Below are 21396 nucleotides of genomic sequence, written 5' to 3'. Positions count from 1 at the left end.
GCTCACATCCCATTAACAAATGGAAAGAACACTACCTGAGATCCTTCCATTAATTTTTTTCAGTTGCTGAACAGTTCCTATTGGTGTTAATTCCAGATATCACCCATAACACAATGTATGGCCACCTAAGCCCTGCCTATGGTTAAGGCAGCTTGTTCCATCTACATCGCAAACTTGGTGACAACTTGATGCAAGGGCTCTGCCTGACTAGCTACAAGTCCTTTAAGGGTTGCAGCATTTGTCTTTCACACTTTTAAAATATTTAACACTTAAAATTGGGAAATATGTGGTGATGTAGTAACATTTTCATCCAACAAATGGCACTGTTGCACCCTGGCAATTGTGAAGACGCCTGCAGTTTTCTCCAGGCATCAGGGATGTGCCATTATTCTCTTCCTGCAGCAGTTGTGTAAACATATAAAATCCCTGCTTTTTCATTACATCCTTACATTGTTTATTATTCTCCTTCAACAATGTAAGATTGATGGCAAAAGCTGTGGATTTTCCCCCTGGTTTTATTCATTTTGTGGCATTACTCCCACCTCAACAGCCACACTTCAGCAAGGGCAGTGATGGAAGTCGTTTTCTCAATTTCTCAGGTTCTATTTGCTTTTAAAGTTCTGTTGCCCCCTATCCATTTTCCAAGTACAGCCTCTAATCTAGTGAAAGGACTAATATCTGCCCTCCAGCACAAACTAACTCTGCTCTGGTATTGGCCACTAGAAGAATAATGGAAGTGCAGCATTTGGCTTTCCATCTGATTTTTTCTTCCTGTGAGGGAATATCTGGCGTTTATTTCGATTAGAGGTCAGGAAACCACCAAGTGAGGATCATGGATGTGAACCCATGCTCTTATGATGCAGTGCATTTTAAGCAACTTCTATATGAGAATCGGACCTTGCTTAGTTCCGGGATAACTGCAGCACGAAACCTTCCTTTATTCGCAAAAGCCCTCAAATTGTGCGTGTTCGAGGACTTATCTGCAAATGGGGTAGAAGCAGCAACATTAATGCACGTGATAATATAATCGAACTGGATTTGTGGTCAAGTTACATCTCATTTGCCTTACTTATTGACTAATTCTGCCAATCACTTTGGGACTTTAAGAACACATGACCTAACTCTGGCAATAGGAACACTGGAAATCAAGAGCTATAAACTCAGGAACCAAAAACAAAGCAATTCTGAAACCAGGAACTGTCAAATTTTGTGAGGGCTGCAGGCTTCAGCAGAGTTTGTAGAGTTTTGCAGTCATTGTAAAGTTCTGAAGGAACTGCTGACTTCTGCAGGGACAATCGAACTATGAATGGATTGTAAAGTTCTGAAGTGATTGTTCAGGTTCTGGGTGGGTGGATTATTGAGCTTCTGCAGGAAGGATTGTAGGGTTCTGAAGTGATTGTTTTGCTTTTATTTATAAGAGAGGAAAACAAATGGTAATATTATAGCTAGACAGTGTGAGTGTATTTACTCATGTCCAGTAATACTGTTTTGGGATAAAGTGATCACAGTTAAGGGCAACTTACTGATGGAACTGGTTGAAACCAATGGTTAGGATGTACAATACCTGTCATCACTTGGCTCAAGAGGCCTGCGATTCTTGTGCCACATGATCAGTGGTTCTGGTAAGCCGTGAATCTGACACTGAAACCTGGCAACACCGCCCTCCTCTACAACCATCGACTGGGGCTGCACATGGAACGGAGACAGAGCTGGAGGGGAAAAAATAGGGTCAACGTTAGGAAATTTAAAGATAAGTGGGAAGAACAATATAGGCTGTGCTGTACATGCTTCACATATTGGAAGGTGCATGCATTAACATTAATCTTTCAACAGGAAGCCTCTCACTCAGCAATAACAACAACAGCAGATTTAACATCCAAAGGCGCTTCAATGGAGCGTTATAAGGCAGAGTTAGACACAGAGCCACATCAGGTGGCACTAGGGCAGATAGCCAAGTAACTTGGTCAAAGAGGTAAGGGTTAAGGAGCGTCTCAACGGAAGGGAAAAGGGGTAGAGAGTTGGAGAGGTTTAGGGGGGGAATTCCAGAGCTTTGGGCCTAGGCAGTGGAAAGGTGGGCTCCTCAGCATTCAGTCACCACTGCACCAGGGTCACTTTACTCTCCTGATTGCAGGCCCTATACTAATAATTATTAGCAATGAGGGACATTATAGAGATCATTAAAGCCTCTGGGATACCTGCAGTCTCCCTGTAGTTTCATCACAGTGATTAGCTGTAACCTTTACCTACAGGTTCACCAAGGAATCAATAGTAATCATTTCCAATAGATTAGAACATTTACATTGAATGACTTGGAAAAATTGGGGAATCACAAGAGTGCAGTTTATGAGTCGAAAATCTCCTATCACCAGGCCCATTCCACAGGGAAATAGCCCAATTCTGATTAAAGCTCGCTCCAAGAGAAACACTGGCAGTCCTCAGTCTCACACAACAGGGAAGGCAAGCTGAAATAAAATCTTACACTTTAAATAATGCTTAAGAGTTACAGGGAGATCTTAAAAGAGTTCCAAACCAGATACACAATTGCAACATGTTGGTGCAGAGATTACTGGGATAGAGACAGAAAACACGAGGGGCAGAATCTTACAATCGTCAATCGGGCATCCAACCCGATCGGGCATAAAATCAGGTGCGATTATGTCAGGCGAGCATCCCCGCGTCACTGCGCACTCTAGCGATCTTTCAGTCGGCGAGTGCATGTGAGAGTTGGCAGCACGCCCACCAACAATTAAAAGGCCTATTAAGCCCTTAAGCAATTAATTAATTTGTATTTTTCGCTGCCCGTCCAACCTTATGGTTGGCGGATGTGCGAATAGGTCAGGCGGCCTTTGCATTTTTAACGAAACCTCATCCACGGGCGGGATGAGGATTCCAACGGTAAATGAAAATCCATTAAATATTTTTCACCATCATTTCAAACATGTCCCTCTTCATGTGACTGAGTCGCATGTGGGGACCTGCTTCTATCATCTTTTAAATCTTTATTTTTGTTTCTCCGATTCTTCAGCTCCCTGAGGCAGCTCTGTGTCCCCCGGGAGCTGTCAGTGTGCCCTCTCCCCCGCACACGTGCAGACTTCTGCGCTCGCGCTCCTCCCGCCCCCATCCCGGCAGCGCTGAGCTCCTCAGTGCGCGTTTCATACCGGCTGCCAACTAATTGGCTGGCTGGTGTGAAATCGTGATCGGGGCCCAGTCGCGGGTGGCAATCTGTTCCCCAGCAACCCCTGGCCCATCTGCCTGATGGACAGAAAATCCTGGCCTAGGAATTCCTAGGATTGAGACAATATGCCTCAGGTAATACTGGGATAGAGAAATTATGCACTGGGAAACATTGGGATAAAGATATTGCATACTAACACTGGGATCGAGATATTAAACACACAGGGAAAGACAATGTGAAGATGACGTACCCACAACTCTTACTATAAGAAATAATGCATTGTGTTCACTATAAAACTTTCAGATATACACCACATTCACTGCAACACTTTGATATACACCACACTCACTATAAGACTCTGACATACATCACAGTCACTTTAAGACTCTGATATAGACCACATCATTCACTATGTGACTCAGATATACACCACCCTGACTGAGACTCTTTGATATACACCACACTCACTGTAAGGCTCTGACGTACACCACACTGACTCCCTGGGACTGATGTTCACCTAGTCAAAGTGGCACAGCTGGACAAGTAACAGCCTCAAAATGTGGTCAGTAGAGTTAGCGCCCTGTTAATGCCACATTAATTTATTCAAGTTAAAACATACTTTAAACTGACTATAAGGCAGTCACTTCTGAACTGGGACCACCATCATCTCAGCAGAAGCTGGAATGTCATTTAGCCTTCCACTTGCTCTGTCGAAGTGACATACTTGACCCTGTTTTTGGAGCCACAGAGATTGGGAATGCGTAACGCTATCCTGGGACATACAGGGATTGGGAATGTTTAACTGTGCCTGGGACATACAGGGATTGGGAATGTTTAACTGTGCCTGGGACATACAGGGATTGGGAATGTTTAACTGTGCCTGGGACATACAGGGATTGGGAATGTTTAACTGTGTCCTGAGACACACAATGTTTGGAAGTGTGCTGGCAGATCAATAGTGAAAATGTTAGTTGCCCTGAAGCATAAAGAACTATCCTGAAAGGCATCACTGACAGCAAGTAAAAACCAAAGCCTTTGATTGAATTCAGCACAAACTGAAAGACTAATTCTATTAAACTAACAGCATTATATCCACATCAGCCCTTAATTCAAACAAAAAACAATTTCAAAGGCTCCATGTAAACAGTCATGTAATATAAAAATTGAATTATAATTACTTTAAGAAAAGCCTTGAAAGGCTAAACTAAGGATACATCACTACTGACCAAGAAAGGTCAGCATTATGAGTTAGTGGAAGATTATCCTGGTCCACATAACTGACTGGTTACAGAATCCTTTTAAGGGTCCAATTTTCAACTATCAACTTCTGTAAATATCCACATTTAAACATTTTAACATTACCAGTCATGCTATGGGCAACAGTCATACCTCCCAATATCAATGTCAGCTTGGCTGAGATAATTGTACTTTTGCTTGGGAGTTAGGAAGTTGTGGGTTAAAACCCACAGGTATTGCAAACACATAGGGTGATCCCCTGGTGAGAATCTTTGTCTGTTGTTAGTGCAATTTGGCTGTGCACTGCCCACGATTTTATGACTATTCATTGATGGTCAGAAAGTTACAATCAGTGGGTGCCTGAATTTTTACTTTGTGCTTTCCAGCAAGGAGATTCTTCCCCATTATTGTGCTTGTGTTAAAATTACTCCCATGATCTAGGCACAATGACACAACAGTACCAGTTCTGTCAATGGTGATATCCTTACGATGAAACATTAAGCTAAGGTCTTTGTCCCATTGGTTCGGTCGGATGCTAAAAATAGCAAGACACCATTCCAAGAAGATATGGAATTTCTCCCAATTCCTTGGCCAACGCCACCAGCAAATTAGAATATCTGGGTATTACCTCAGTATTGTTTCTAAGACATTGTTGTGTGCTAAATGGCTGCTCCAATTGTCCTCCTGGCCACCATGACCACACTTCAATGTAATTCATTGTACGTGAAGTACTTTAGGGTCTTTCTAAAGTTCGCGACAAAGCGCAATGTATATGCAAGCTCTTCCATCTATGTGTCCTTCTCAGGGAATTAATAATTCTAATTCAATTCTTTCACAGGGCGTGTGCTAGCCCAGCATTTGTTGCCCATCCCTAATTACCCTCGAGATAGTGGCGGTAAGCCATCTTCTCAAACTCCTGCAGTCCACCCACAGGCTGTTAGGAATAGCAACCTAAGACTTTTCTGTCAGTGGTGTGCACATCAACCTTTGTCTGAAAGAATGAGTGTTTTGTCAGTCTTCATATATTCACTCGAAGCCAATGGGCCAAAAGGCTCCTGAGTGGGACTGCACAGATATTTGACTGTTACCAGCACAGCAGATGGTGGCATGGTGCCAATGTCATTGGGCTAGTAATGCTCTGGGGACATGGGTTCAAATCCTACCATGGCAGCTGGAGGAATTTGAATTCAGCTAATAAATCTGGAAGTGAAAACTAATCTCAGTAATGGTGACCATGAAATAATCACCGATTGTTGTAAAAACCCACCTGGTTCACTACTGCCCCTTTAGGGAAGGAAATCTGCCATCCTCACCTGGTCTGGTCTACATGTGACTCCAGACCCACACAGTGTGGTTGACCCTTAAATGGCCTAGCAAGCCACTCAGTTCAAGGGCAATTATGGACGGGCAACAAATCTGACCTTGCCAATGTCACCCACATCCCATGAAAGAATAAAAGAAAAAAATGGAAGAACACTTATCTGGTGATGGGGTTAAAAGTGAATTGTGATCTAAGTGATCATAGTGATGGAGAAGTAGTAACTTGACAGGTAGGGTGAAAGGAATTAGTGATCAGGTAAAAAGATCATTTGAATCTAGTGACCAAAGTGAAAGAGAAATCATGATCTGGGAGAAAGGGCAATTGCGATAAGAATTTATAGGGTATTCTAATTAACTCAAATGATTGTCCTACAACTACTCTTGACGGGCATTTTCTCATTGGATTTCAAAAACATATAGTTCTCTAGTTCTGTCCTAAGCAACACAAATACAAGATGTCACATCTTGATAGAGGGTGAAGAAAAAATAAACTCAAGGTGGAGGTGAAATGAACTGCCCGTCTGTCTTGTAACACTGATTGAAACAGGCATCTGTCTCCAATGCTTCATAAATCACTAACTGTTGGCACAGGAGGCTCTGATATAATTAATGGATGAAGTAAGGCATTAAATGAAATGTATGCAGAATGACAGAACAGCAGGCTCAGTCAGCATTTCAGTTGTGAAAACAGCCACTATACAAAGAGCAAGTCTCCTTGAAAACTATCCTGAAATATTTCTAAGCTTCAGCAATGGAAGGACCATGAGAAGCAAAACAATGCTCAGAAACAATCCACCATTCATGGGGGAGAAAGCTGACAGCTAATTAGACCAGGATGCAATCGACAACAGCTCGCTGCTGTATCAAATTAACATGAACTCCTCAAACAGCATCACAGAAGAGCATCCGTGGAACACAGATCACGGAAGAGATATAGACACCTCGGTGACGTCTCCCCTAATATATTCTGCCTTTTCAACATTTGCATTTAATTAAGTTAAATCTTCACTGAGGATGCTGGAACAGTGAATGTGAGAAAGAATAATGAGTGCCTGGGAGAAAGGGATTTTTTTTAAAGTTGTCTTTTTTTTTGAAAGACAGGCAGACAGATAGATAGACAGATGGACAGATAGATAGATAGATCGTTCTGAAAGAACTGGGGACATGGCACGACACAGCCTGAGTAGTGCTGACCTGCAAAAATGATCAATGTGGCACTGATTTAGTGGAAGTGCTGGCTTGTTATTTGAGAGTTGGTCATCTGCTATGGTACAGCCATAAAATAATTAGTCATTAGTACATTGCAGAGTTGGGATAGTTTGTGATGTCCTATGGCACTAATTTGGAGCAATCAGTGCTTTATTTTGGAAGTGGCCCGAGAAAGCTCTATGTTCTGAGAACACTGGGTACAAGAGCTGACCATTCCCTGACATTACAGTGCCATCCAACACTTTGATCACTGACTCTGGGTTCAAGCTCCCCATGGGAAATTATTGGTAATTTTATAATGTTGAATGCAATAAAGTATTGAACGAATGGGTACAAATTACAGTGTTCCTGCAGATTTTATACTTTATTTAATTTTGGCTCTCAATTTCAATACACCTAAATTATATTACACATCAATACACCATATAAATAGATATCTTGAATAGGCCTTGCATCAGAACACAGGGCAGGAAAAATTTGGGCCATTAGCATCAGCACTGAAGATCATCCAACAGCAGGGAAGAAGTCGCTAAGATGGATGATCATGATTTCCTCTTCAGTCTTTGAGCAAGAGCAGAAGAGCATTTTTTACACTGAGGGTTGTTAGGGCACGGGATGCCTTACAAGAATTGGTGGTGGACGCAGAATCAGAATAAGTTTTAAAGGTGAAGTGGATTAAAAGAGAAGTGGATAAGTATTTTCGAAAGGAAGGTGTTAATAGTTATGAGGAGAGACCACAGGGACAGAACTAGTTGGGTAACTTTTTTATTGCCTGGCACTTGTGTGGCGCGAATGTAACTTGCCACTTATCAGCCAAAGTGCCAAACAATGACTGTATCCCCCAATGTTATTTTCTGAAAGAAATCTATCCGTTTGGCATTTGAATTAATCAGTGCTGATTGCTTCTACTGTCACCCAATGGAGCCTGTTCCATAGATTGCCCATTTGTTCATGGAAATATTGGGCTGGATTTTACGGCTGCAAATCAGGTAGGCCTTACCCCGCCCCTTCCCCCACTGCACTTACATAAAACATGGTGTGATGACCTTGTATCGGCAATCAGACATCATCCACCAATCTTTGATCATACGGGGGACAAGCAGATGCCCGTCTGCCATTTTGAAACAAACATTAACAAGCGAATGAGCTTGTTAAAGACCAAATTGACTGCAATTTTTCATTGACAACTCCACTTCTCAGTAGTCACACAGGAAAAATGTTAGGAGTGATTTATGCCAAGTATGAGGAGGTGGCAGATGGAAAGGCCTGTAAACGGGACCATGGCTGCATGTAAAGTCTGCTGCTGAAGGTGACAGCATTTGGAAGTTAGTATACTTTATTTCTTCACTGTTTTTAGGTTAACATAACAACTAAGGAGAGAGTGAGAGGGGAGGGCAGCTTTAAAGACCAAATTCCGGTTCACAGCCTAACACTTCTCCTGCCGGATGTCCCGCCCTAGATGCCCAATTGGGTGTGGAGCCACTCCCCCCTCTTCCCAATGCTGATTAGCTGCCTTCCCACCAGGTGGCTGCTGATTGGCTGGCTGATGCTTGAGTTGCCATGGTGGGGGTGGGTGGGAGCGAGTGGGCCTCTGGTTCCACTGTTCTGGACAAGGTGAAATAGCTTGTCATGGTCCAGCTTATCATTAAAATAGTAATCATATTAATAAAGGTGTCAACCTTGGCTCAGTTATAGCCGGCACCTTTGAGTTAGAATGGTGCGTTCAAAGTGGAGGTACTGCATTTCAGATTAGATCTTAAACTGAGGCCCTCTCTTAGCCGAACATAAAAGATCCCATGGCATTATCTGAAGAAGAGGAGAAGGGTTATCCTAGTGTTGTAGCCAACATTTGTCCCCCACCCAAAAAACACTTCAATGATATTAGTGACTTGCTGTGCACAGATTGTTTTGACATAGGAAGTGCGGCAATTACATTTCACTTCATTCACAGGAGCTACATTCCAAAATTACTTAATTAGTTGTAAAGCATTTAATATTTCCTGAGGCCGTGAAAGTCACTACATAAATGCAAGTTCTTTCTTGCACTGAAATATTTTAAAATAATTTGAAATGACTGATTTCTGCCATAAGGGCCCAAAATCCTAAAAATACTGCAGTCAGAAAAAAAAATCCAAGGATTTCAACAATTACAATATTCCAATTCAAAAATATAGAGGGCATCTGTGCTTTGTCAAGTAGTAATGTGTTTGTCTCAGCCAATCAGCTTCAGCAAAACGAATCAGAACAACAAACCCAGGAAACAGACTTTCACATCAGTATGTATGACCTGCACAGACTAACAAAACTGTACTTGTACCTTAACACCCTCCTTCATCTGAGGTTGGTTAATATCAGACCACATCACAAAGTCCCCACAATGAGATAACATTGCTCTAATAAGCTTCAGCATGAGTCTGCCCCTTGTTTAAGAGGTAACCGAATTAATGAGTGGCCGGCCTAGGCAAATGTTGTGGCAATTATTACTTACTCCTGGCTGGTTTCAATCCTTGATACCAGGATAGAGAAACAAGTAGCGTACGCGGGAAATAGTTTAGTGGCAATGGGTAACTGAACTGGCATGTGCAGTCCCATTTAATATTTTCTAATGGTGATCAAATTACATCAATGTTCTCATATTAGAAAGATACCATAAATAATCAGCTTAAGGTCTTACTATACTCCACAATCTATACATATATATCTCATTACATCCCATATATAATATATCCCGTTCATCTCATCGTGGCCTCTCTTGTATATTCCATGTAGCTTATTCAATATAAGTCATATATAATATTGTAATACTCTTCAATATATCTCGTAAGCTTCACTGTAACACTCTTCAATATATCCAACAGAGAGCACTTTTACACTCTCTAATATATCCTGCACACTTCACTGTAACTATTCAATACACCCCACAGACTGCACTTTAACACATTTCAATATATTCCATACCTTTGATTATAATTCTCCAATATATTCCATACACTTCAGTGTAACTCTCCAGTGCATCTCGTGGTTAAATTTCCCATCCATGTTTCTCATTGTGTTACATTTTAATATACCACAATGTTGTAACTGGTATACATTCAGCCATAGACTCAAGTATAATATTTTTTTCTGGTCTCTCCCATTCCCATCAAGGTAACAACATTCTGTAGTACACTCACACCTCTTACTTAAGACTTTGATATATGCCATAACTCATGACACACTCATCTCCCAACACACCAACTCAATGGTCTCAACACCTGCTTGTCATTCCTGAGGTTAATATTAATCTTAATAAACACAGAGATATCTTGTACCTTTCAGGGGACATTCAACTTTCTGAGCACAACTAATAAGATTTACTGCTTTGTGCATGCTACACAGCAATTTAGCAAAACCATAAAAACAATACGGTGGTTTTAATTGTATTACTGATCATAATCTTAATGGATCTTCAGAGACTCTCTGATCTCTCCCAGATCCTTAATGAGATTAGTGTGCTAGATGAATGCACTTTGTGTCCTGTACAGGGATTATGAATGGTGGACTGTTAATAGAATCTCCTTTTGAAGTAGAGCTACCCACCTTACCATTATCCTTATATATATGCTTTTACCCAGCACTCATAAGAACAGAAATAGGAGTAGGAGTAGGCTATTTGGCCCCTCATTCCACCATTCAATAAGATCATGGCTGATCTGATTGTGGCCTCAACTTCACTCCCCTGCCTGCCCTTCATAACCCTTGACTCCCTTGTAGATTAAAAATCTGACTAACTGAGCCTTGAATATATTAAATGACCCAGCCTCCAATGCTGTTTGAAAAAGTGAATTCCAAAGACTAACAACCCTCTGAGAGAAGAAATTCCTCCTCAACGCCATCTAAAATGGCAGACCCCTTATTTTGAAACTGTGCCCCCATTTCTAGATTCCCCCACGAGGGAAAACAACTGCTCAGCATCAACCCTGTCCAGCCCCCTCAGGATCTTACACGTTTCAATAAGATCACTTCTCATTCTTCTAAACCCCAGGCCCAACCTGTTCAACCTTTCCTCATAACACAATCCTTTCACCCCAGGAATCAACCTAATGAACCTTTTCTGAACTGCCTCCAATGCAAGGATATCGTTCCTTAAATAAAGAGACCATTCTCGTGCCCCTTAAGTATCCAACTTAAGACCTTGTTCAGACCCAGCATTGTTACACTTCTATTATGCTGTGGCTCTCAAAATACATAAAAGGGCATAAATCTCAATTGCAGTTCAACTCAATTTCTATATCTAAAATATAGCTAAATCTAAATATTCTTAAATGTCAAGGATATTAAATAGTTTTTATTGTCATTTTGAAAAACCTAGGGTTTTCTGGGTTTATAGAGGTGTCAGTTTTTATTGGAAGAGAGGAAGTCAGTGGGGAGAAAAAACACCAAATGCTCAGTTCAATTTGAAAAGAAGTAGTTAAGAAATGAATATGTATTTTGAACATCAATAAAACTCAAGAAAACTAGTAAGGGACATGAAAATGATATGATCATTAGCAATGGAAACAGGAGTTGGCCATTTGGCCCCTCAAGACTGCTCTGCAATTCGATAAGATCATGGCTGATCTGATTGTGGCCACAGCTCCACTTTCCTGTCTGTTCCCCATAACCCTTGACTCCCTTGTAGATCAAAAATCTGTTTAACTCAGCCTTGAATATATTCATGACCCAGCCTCCACTGCTTTCTGGGGTAGTGAATTCCAAAGTTCAATTAGCCCCTGAGAGAAGAAATTCCTTCTCATCTCCGTCCTAAGTGGGTTGACCCCTTATTTTGAAACTGTGCCCCTTAATTCTAGATTCCACCATGAGGGGAAACATCCTCTCAGCACCTACATGTCAAAACCCCTCAGAACCTTATATGTTTCAGCAATGAAGCTAAATAACAACCCACAATCATTTATGTAGTTTACAGGTACCACTTTTTTGTGGTTGACAATCAGACCATCACTTAATCCAGAATGGAGGATATTGGGTAGGTTATAGCGATGCAGCTTTTCTGGTTCAATACAAAACAACTGGAGGTGGAATCAGGGACATGTATGAAGTTTGTAGTGGGCAACAGCCTGGAATTTAGATGGTGTTCAGCCATTTTACGAGTGCTAATTGAGCGCTTAAGCTTTCAATACCACGAGCAGGAGGCGCACATGTTATGAAGGGTGCCACCCTCATACTGGTATCAGCAAAAAGATTAGGCGGCCCATGCCCATGTCTGAAAGAAGCACTGGTCCTTTGCAGGGCTAGGGCAGGTATGGGCGGAGCCTGGGGGGAAGATTTAGTTTACTGGTAAAAGGGAAGCAGTCGAGGCAGTTGAATGTTAGTTTTGGTGATCAAGAAGTCCATGGGCTCTGTGCACTTGTTGTTGATGGTGAGGTATACGGAGATAGGGAAGATGAGTTTAAGGAAAAGGGTGACAGTAAAGAAAAGGAGCCAAGGGTTCACAATGCTCTCCAGGATGATCCTGGAGTAGAATGTGGTTTTGATAGAGGAAACTGAGACATGATATGTAATCCTTCCAGATGCAGTGATGAATGACTAAACTAGTCATGTGCTAAATACCCTCATGTCTATGCCCATTGGATTTGAGGGATACCAAGGTGACTGACCAAGATGGGAGTAAAGATTTTTGCTGGGGTTAAGGACTTTGTAGTTTGGGGTGGGGTGGGGTGGGGGAGGGTCTTGAGGGAGTGGCTGAGCAAATTGATTCAGAAAGAAACTGTTTGAAAACAGGATCAAACTGAATGTCACATGGGAGTGAATGCTGAAACTGGCCTTTTCTGGGATTAAGCTTCACATGCACGGATATATGTTAATCTTCCCCTTCACAGTACTCAAAAATAAAAGACTGAAAAAAACGCAAAAGCTTTGTGCTCATTATAAAGTCTTTGCGCACACCTTCACCATCCAAACAATCAATATATTTTTACAGGAATCACATCCTGGACTGCTTATGCATGATGTCCTATTGGATTTCTGTCAAGACTACCTAGAAATCACATAGCAACATCTTGCCGATTTTCATCTACTTTTATTATTCCCTCATATTTTTTCTTCCCTGTAGCTCGCTCAGCACTTTATTCAAGTTAAAAGGCCTGAAGGACAAGATGAGCAATCCTTCATCACTGGCATTCAGTGACCCGCCTCCTCGAATTAATTGAGGGCAGTCCATAGAATATACGTCACAGAAACAGGCCACTCAGCCCATCCAGTCCATGCTAGTGTTTATGCTCCACTCGAGCCTCCTCCCATCTTTCCTCATCTAACTCTATCAGCATAACCTTCTATTCCCTTCTCCTTCATATCCTTATGGAGCTTTCCCTTAAACGCATTTATACCATTCACGTCAACCACTCTCTGTGGTAGCAAGTTTCACCTTCTCACCACGCTTTGGGTAAAGAAGTTTCTTTGAATTCCCTATTTGCTTCCTTGGTGACTATTTTGTACTGATGGCCATGCTTTGCTCTTCGCCATAAGTGAAAATACGCTCTCTGTATTTACTCTATAAAAACTTTTACAAATTTAAACACCTCTCTTAGGTCACCTTTGAATCTTCCCTTTTCAAGAGCAATGAGACCCAGTCTATTCATCCTTTCCTGTTAGATATCACTTCGCCATTCTGGTACTATCCTCGTAAATTCTTTTTGCACCCTCTGGAGGGCCTCTCTATCCTTTTTATATGGCGACCAGAAATGCAGACAGTCCTCCAAGTGTGGTCTAATTACGGTTCAGTGCAAGGTTAGCATAGCTTCTCCACTTCTTCCAATTCTATTCCTCTGAAAATAAACTTGGTTTGCTTATTTTCTGCCCTTATTGACCTGTGTCTCAACTTGTATTTGTATTCTCAGATCCCTTTGCTCCTCTACCCCATTTTGATTCTCATTTTCTAAGTAATAAACAATCTTATTTTTCTTACCAAAATGTAATTCTTCACATCATACTGAAATTCTAGAATTATTAATTGAATTTAATTTCCACCAGCTGACATAGTGGGATTGTGAACCCATGTCCCCCAGAACATTAGCCTGGGCCTCTGGATTACTAGTCCAATGACTCCCCCCCGTGCCTTCTTTTCATTTGCTGTAGCCTTCTTCCCTCCCAATTTGGTGTAATTCATAAATTTAGAAATTATGCTTCTGATTGCAAAGTCTAAGTCGTTAATATAAATTGTGAACAAGAGTAGTCCCACATCAATCCTAGTGGGACCTTACTCCCCACCTTCTTACCCCTACTCTCTGTTGTCTGTCTTTTAGCCAGTCACCTTTCCATTCTGCTACTTATCCCTGAATCCGCATACTCTGATCTTATTCATTAGTCTATTACATGGTTCCATATCTAAAACCCTCTGAAAATCTAGGTATATTACATCCACTGACGCACTCTTGTCTACTCTACTTGTTACCTCAGAAATCAATGAGGTTGATCAAGCAAGACTTTCCCTTTCAAAATTGATGTTGACTATTCATTATTATACAGTTTCTAAATGTTTTTCTATTTTCTCCTTTAATAGGGAATCAATTTTATTTCCCACTACCAATGTTAAGCTGACTGCTCTAAGTTCCCTGTACACGTTCTATCCCCTTTCTTAAATATAGGTAGAACATTAGCTATCCACCAGTTCTATGGCACTACAGCTTTTTCTAATGGATTATTAAATATGTGTTGTGCCTCTACTATCTCTTCCCTAGATTCATTTAGAATGTGTGGAGCAATCTGTCTGGAGTATTAATTCCTTTGAGTTTGATTATTTAATATTTCTCCTCTATTTATTTTAAATGTGGTTACATCATTTCTAATCTCATCTTCTGATGTCATTTTTTAATTCTTTCATGGGGTGTGAGCACACAGTTGGTTCTTCTCCCCGGTAAATTATGAAGCAAAATATATATATTTTTGTATATATTTAATTTTCTGCCATTTTGCTATGACTGCCTGTGATTTTAACCTGTGCATCCTCTATTGGCCCTATTCCCATCCCGACATTTTAAAATTCATGTCCATGTAAAATATTTAACTATTTTGCTTTATGTTCTTTGATATTAAATTTCCTAGCTCCTCTCTGCCTTACTAATTGTTTTTGACTTCTCTTGGTCGTTGCATTCTCCTGCATCATGCTCTCCTCCGCTGTCCCTTCATTTTTCTCTTATGACTTAATTCACCCATGGTGCTTCATTAATGTTTCGTTTATTCTTGCTTTTTAGTGGAATATATTTTTCCTGGCCTCTGGTGAACACCATTTTAAATATTTCCCATTATTCTACATTATTGTTTGCCAATATTGTTACTCATTTTATTTTGCAATTTCTATCCTCAGTCCCTTAAAACTAGTTTTTCTCCAATCTATTACCCTGGTCTTAGTCAAGTCATTGCCTTTCTCAAGTATTATCCTAGACCATATTATATTCTGGTCACTATTGCCTAGATGTTCCCCTATTTTACATCCCTTATCAGCTCTGGTTCATTAACAGATCTGGTAGCAAATCCCCCCTTTGTTGGGCTTCTTACAGACTGGGTTTAAAAGGAGTCCTGCACACATTGTAGGAACTCCATTTCCCTTTACTTGCCTCTTCTGGTGAATTAATTTCAGGGTAGTTGATTTTCTCTTGATTATTACTTTATGGTTTGTTACTCATTTCCTAATTTGTTTGTATATTTCTTCCTCCATGTTCCTTCTTCTAGGTCAAAAGTTGGTCTGTAGATTAATCTATTCGTCCGGTTGATCCTTTTTTATCTCTAATCTTTGTCCACATGGATTCCAATTCTGTTATACTGATGGTTGTGTCACTTGTTTCTACGGCCATTATGTTACCTATAATATGTACAGCTACTCCACATCCCCTTTTTCCTTGTCTATCTTTTCTGAATGTGTTATACAATGTTTAATTCCCCGTCCTGATCCTTCTGTAGTCATGGGCAAAATTTTGCCTTTGGCGGGTGGGATGGGCAGGAGCGGGCGGGAAGCCGACCACTGCCCGCGATTGGCACCAGCATGATACGCGAGCGGCAGGGCTGAGCGCTGCCTGTGTGTGCATGTGGGGGGAGGAGGGGGGGGGTAGTGCAAGCCGGCCAAGCAGGAACTTTGCGCTTGCACGCGAGTGAGCTCTGCAAAATCTCCATGAGGCATGGAGCTGCCTCAGGGAAATGGACAAATGTAAAAAAAAAAATTTTTAAATGAAAATATAATAAAACATGTCCCTGTGGCTCTGTCACATGAGCAGGGCCATGTTATTAATGAAAAATTAAAGTTTTTATTTTATTTGCTTTTGGCAGTCTCATTCTGCCCATGGATGAGGTTTCCAACAAAATGCAACGGCCACTTGGCCTCTTCGCCTGGCCGCTGACCGTTGGATTGGACGGACAGTGGAAACTTTACATTAATTGATAACTTGATGGGCTTAACAGACCTTTTAATTATCGGCAGGTGGGCCGGTGCGCGCCCGCCAACCAAACTATCGCGCGGCTGCACGTTGACGTTGGCACGCTCGGCCGACATCAACGCGCGTCGTTTCACACTCGAGAGGGTCGGGCACGCGCCCACCCGCCGTGCAAAAATTTCTGCCCCGTGTCTCAGTTTTCCCAACTCTATCTGATTCCTCACAATGCATTATAGCCTCCAGACTATCTGTTGTATTAGGGGCACAGAGAGTTCAATTCATTTTTAGTAGCAGTTCCTCTCATTTAGACTCTGCAATGCTTTCCTTTCTGGATTTGTTTGTGCTTAAACTAGATTAATTTTTTGTAGATCCCTCCCGCACAGTCTATGTGATGTCTTGTCTTTAATCTTCCCTCCCTCCCTCCCTGTGGAGAAGTGGCCAGTCTTTGTTCCATGCACACCCACCACCTCGAAGGGTGGGATCCTCATTAACAGGCACTGATTTTGGAAGAAGAGCAAAATCGCAGTTAATCTGACCCATGGTAACTAGTGCTGGTCTCCTGGCTCAATTTTTTTTTATTCATTCAAGGGATGTAGGCTTCACTGGCTAGGCCAGCATTTATTGTCTATTCCTAGTTGCCCTTGAGAAGGTGGTGGTGAGCTGCCTTCTTGAACCACTGCAGTCCCTGTGGTGTAGGTACATCCACAGTGCTGTTAGGGAGGGAGTTCCAGGATTTGGACCCAGTGACAGTAAAGGAACGGCGATATATTTCCAAGTCAGAATGGTGAGTGGCTTGGAAGGGAACTTCCAGGTGGTGGTGTTCCCATGAACCTCCTGCCCTTGTCCTTTTAGATGGTAGTGGTCGTGGGTTTGGAAGGTGTTGTCTAAGGAGCCTTGGTGAGTTTCTGAAGTGCATCTTGTAGATGGTACACACACTGCTGCTACTGTGCGTCAGTGGTGACTCAAGTTGCTCTCCCTATTTTGCTTCAAGAGGATTCTCTGCTGTCATACCTCACACTTAACAAGTGATCTTGGTTAAATCATGAGGGACGGTGCCAAATTTACTGCAGCTGCTAAACAATAGAAATGATATAATTGGGCAGTCCTCCATAAGTTCCTTTTGTGTCCCTTCTAATAGAGACTTGGCATCAGGTCATGTGGCCATTGTTTTACCCTGGAAGTGGCCACCCAAATTGGAGACTTAAAAGGAGGGAGTCAAATGTTTTACCTTGAAATGGGGATTAGTCAGAGATGTAAACCCTCATGGTGGTCAATGTTCACAATATTACCATGAAGAACAGGGTTAAATAGAAAATTATTGAACTGATAGCCAGTGGAACTGCTGCTGAAATAAAGAGCTGTAATTTCAAAGCGGGGTCTGAACTAATTCCGGCACCAGACCCTGCGCCTCAGTTGTGTTACTCACGTGATGTTATTTTTAAATTCAAGTGTCCTAATTGGGCAGGAGGTGGGCTCGGTGTCCAATTAGTGGCACTGAGCACCTTCAGGAGGCAGGAGCTGCCTGCCTGGTGCCAACAGCAAAGGAGGTGGCAGCCATGTTGGGAGTTGCTGCTGTGTTACAATTAGAGCAGGCAAGTCCTTACAGGGCCATCAGTGACGATGAAGTTGGAAGGGGCCATGAAAGTAAAGTGAAGTTACTGCACTCACACCAGCACAAGAAGGTCAATGAAAAAACTGCTTCAACACCAAGACAAATACACTTTATTTGGGTCTGCAACGAACACGACAGCTGTGCACTGATGTGCACCAGATTGTTTGGGTTCGCTGAAATAAAGTTTACAATTTCCATTCTGCACCGGACAGGCCCCTTAACAAGCTCCTGAAGGAACCTAATTGGCCATTAATTGGTGACTAGCAGATTTCCCATTCCCTCCCCCTCACCAGCCCTTTGGAAATTGTAAACAGTCCCAGAGGTGTTGAGATCCTGAGATGACCTCCAGGACCACAATTTTCAAATCCCACCCACACCAGGTCCCGACCCTGTGCCCCTTTGAAAATTCAGCCCAAAGAGTCACTGGTCCACAGTACAAAACAGTGTCTACGAGCAGAACCTAAGCTATACAAACAACATCACACATGTGGGGGTTGGGCGTGGGTAGTGAATTTGCCAGAGAACATCACTGTGCTCAAAAATCCATTGCTAAGCGTATATGTGTGTGAGGTATATGTGTGTGAGGTTTATGTGTGTGAGGTATATGTGCGTGAGGTTTATGTGTGTGAGGTATATGTGTGTGAGGTTTATGTGTGTGAGGTATATGTGTGTGAGTGTAAGGTATATGTGTGTGAGTGTAAGGTATATGTGTGTGAGGTATGTGTGTGAGGTATATGTGTTTGAGGTATATGTGTGTGAGGTATATGTGTGTGAGGTATATGTGTGTGAAGTATGTGTGTGAGGTATATGTGTGTGAGGTATATGTGTGTGAGGTTTATGTGTGTGAGGTACATGTGCGTGAGGTATATGTGTTTGAGGTATATGTGTGTGAGTATGAGGTATATGTGTGTGAGGTATATGTGTTTGAGGTATATGTGTGTGAGTGTGAGGTATATATGTGCGAGGTTTATGTGTGCGAGGTTTATGTGTGTGAGGTATATGTGTGTGAGGTATATGTGTGCGAGGTATATGTGCGTGAGGTATATGTGTTTGAGGTATATGTGTGTGAGTGTGAGGTATATGTGTGTGAGGTATATGTGTGTGAGGTATATGTGTGTGAGGTATATGTGTGTGAGGTTTGTGTGTGTGAGGTTTGTGTATGTGAGGTATATGTGTTTGAGGTATATGTGCGTGAGGTATATGTGTGTGAGGTATATGTGTGTGAGGTATATGTGTTTGAGGTATATGTGTGTGAGTGTGAGGTATATGTGTGTGAGGTATATGTGTGTGAGGTATATGTGCGTGAGATATATGTGCGTGAGGTATATGTGTTTGAGGTATATGTGCGTGAGGTATATGTGCGTGAGGTATATGTGTGTGAGGTATATGTGTTTGAGGTATATGTGTTTGAGGTATATGTGTGTGAGTGTGAGGTATATGTGTGTGAGGTATATGTATGTGAGGTATATGTGCGTGAGGTATATGTGCGTGAGGTATATGTGCGTGAGGTATATGTGTGTGAGGTCGGAGTGGGGGTTGGATAGCTTGTCTGCTGGATTCCTAGAAACAAGGCCACAGTCAGATGGTTCTTGTCCATTGACACCCCCAGGTTGGGAAGGTGGGGGAAGGGAGGCAGGGGGTACTGCACAGCACTTCAGCTGGTAGGGCTCTCTGTACAACTCTTAGAAACAGTGCTAAATTCAGCAAAGGTTCTTGTTTAATAGAGTTCTATCATTGTGGAGGGGGTTTTTCTGAAAACCTCCTGACGCTAATGTAAATCATTAAAATCTGTAGAATAATAATTATCCAAAAAGTAAACAGCGTTATAACCTTTCTATTAACCAGAAACTTACAAGGTTTGAGGTGCAGATTTACACAAGGCCACTGAAGGGTTAACAGTGACCGTGTTGTAAATGAAGGTGACGGGAAGGATTGGGGAACAGGTAGAGTGAGCAGTAATTCAGGGGATGTCCAGAGGGGCCTGAGGGAGGTGGCTGCAAGTGCAGCAGCACTGGGACTATGGAAGTTTGACGTGAGCTGGTGCCTACAGGGGTTATTGTGTTAGCAGCTGTTTGCTGAGGCTGCGGTGTTTACAGTCTCTCTGATTCTTCAACACTGCCTTTTCCTGGAAAGCAATTTCTGGCTCTGACTATAGCAACACGCTCCGTGACACAGTTCCCCACAAACCCACTGCTGGCAGCCGCAGCAGCTTCTCATGAAAGTCTGGCACTGGTCCAAGGAAACCTGAGTCACATATCAGCCTTTCTCCAGGAACTGGGCCAACTTAGGAGCCACGTGACGTGCTGCACAGCCCACGTTCCATTCTGCTGAAAGAAGCCCACAGAGTGTAAATAGCTGAGCACGGGAAGCACCCCCCCAACCCCCACCTCTGCACTTGCTGCCCCTCCTATCCTTGGCAGCTTGCCAAGTTATTACTGGTTCAAAGAGTAAATTCAATTCTCCAGCAGATCAGCTGTAATCCCAGGCATTTCAGAGCTCCCCTTCTCCATAACCAACACACTGCATAACTGAACATTCCTGTGACAGAGCGTGTGCTCTGTCAGACTCGTAAAGACATATCTGAGACAGAAAGGACCAGCACCCCTGATGTCTGTAGCCGAACAGCAGCCATTTCCTTTGTTTTGTAGTTGCCATTGTAATTATTGTTTAAAAAAAAGAGGCGGCCAGAGTTGAATCCTGCTGGTCTGGGAGATTGGCACAGTGGGTAACGCTGGCACAGTGGGTAATGCTCTCACCTCTCAGCCGGAAGGTTATGGGCTCATAGGCCCACTCCAGGGATTTGAGCACAAAATTCAGGCTGACACTCCAGAACAGTACTGAGGGAGCGCTGCACTGTTGGGGGTGCCATCTTTCAGATGAGAGATTAAATTGAGTCCCTCTCTGCCCTCTCAGGTGGATGTAGAAGATCCCACGGCACTATGGTGAAGAAGAGCAGGGGAGTTATCCCCAGTGCCCTGGTCAATTCTTATCAATCAACATCACAAATACAGATTATCCCATTGCTGTTTGTGGGAGTTTGCTGTGCGCAAATTGGCTGCTGTGTTTCCTATATTACAAGAGTGACTATATTTGAAAAAGTACTCCACTGGCTGTGAAGTGCTTCGGGGACTCCCCAAAGCTGCTATATAAATGCAGGTCCGTATTTCCATTCTTGTGGTTAATGCACTACCCAGAACGGGTTGCTGCTGGTTAAAACATGACCAAAAGTGACTTGTATTGCCAGATCAAATGAGACCACATGCCTCCAAAGTAGAAAAAAAATGTCAAAATACTGTAATGTTATTGGATTCTTGGGCATTGGTGTCAGCCACATCTGTGCACTTCAACATTGACCAGTATCCTTGGGGTCTGACTTTGACCCATATCCACTGGCCTGAACCATGGGCTCTGATACGCCTGGCATCATCCACTATGCTTTGAAT

The 21396-nt window shown here is 42.4% G+C and overlaps 1 protein-coding gene across 1 annotated transcript in view; it reads right to left on the bottom strand.

Annotated features, from left to right (window-relative positions):
* igdcc3 (immunoglobulin superfamily, DCC subclass, member 3) overlaps positions 1-21396 on the bottom strand; it is a 131082-nt gene that overhangs the window by 51238 nt on the left and 58448 nt on the right. The window contains exon 3 of the mRNA XM_078529958.1: positions 1565-1709. Coding sequence (XP_078386084.1) covers positions 1565-1709 — 145 coding nt within the window. The remainder of the gene's footprint in view (positions 1-1564; positions 1710-21396) is intronic.

This window comes from Cetorhinus maximus, chromosome 26 (genome assembly GCF_964194155.1).
Source record: "Cetorhinus maximus chromosome 26, sCetMax3.hap1.1, whole genome shotgun sequence".
Classification (NCBI taxonomy): Eukaryota; Metazoa; Chordata; class Chondrichthyes; order Lamniformes; family Cetorhinidae; genus Cetorhinus; species Cetorhinus maximus.
The sequence above is the reverse complement of the archived record's forward strand: the minus strand, read 5'-3'. Positions and strand labels throughout refer to the sequence as shown.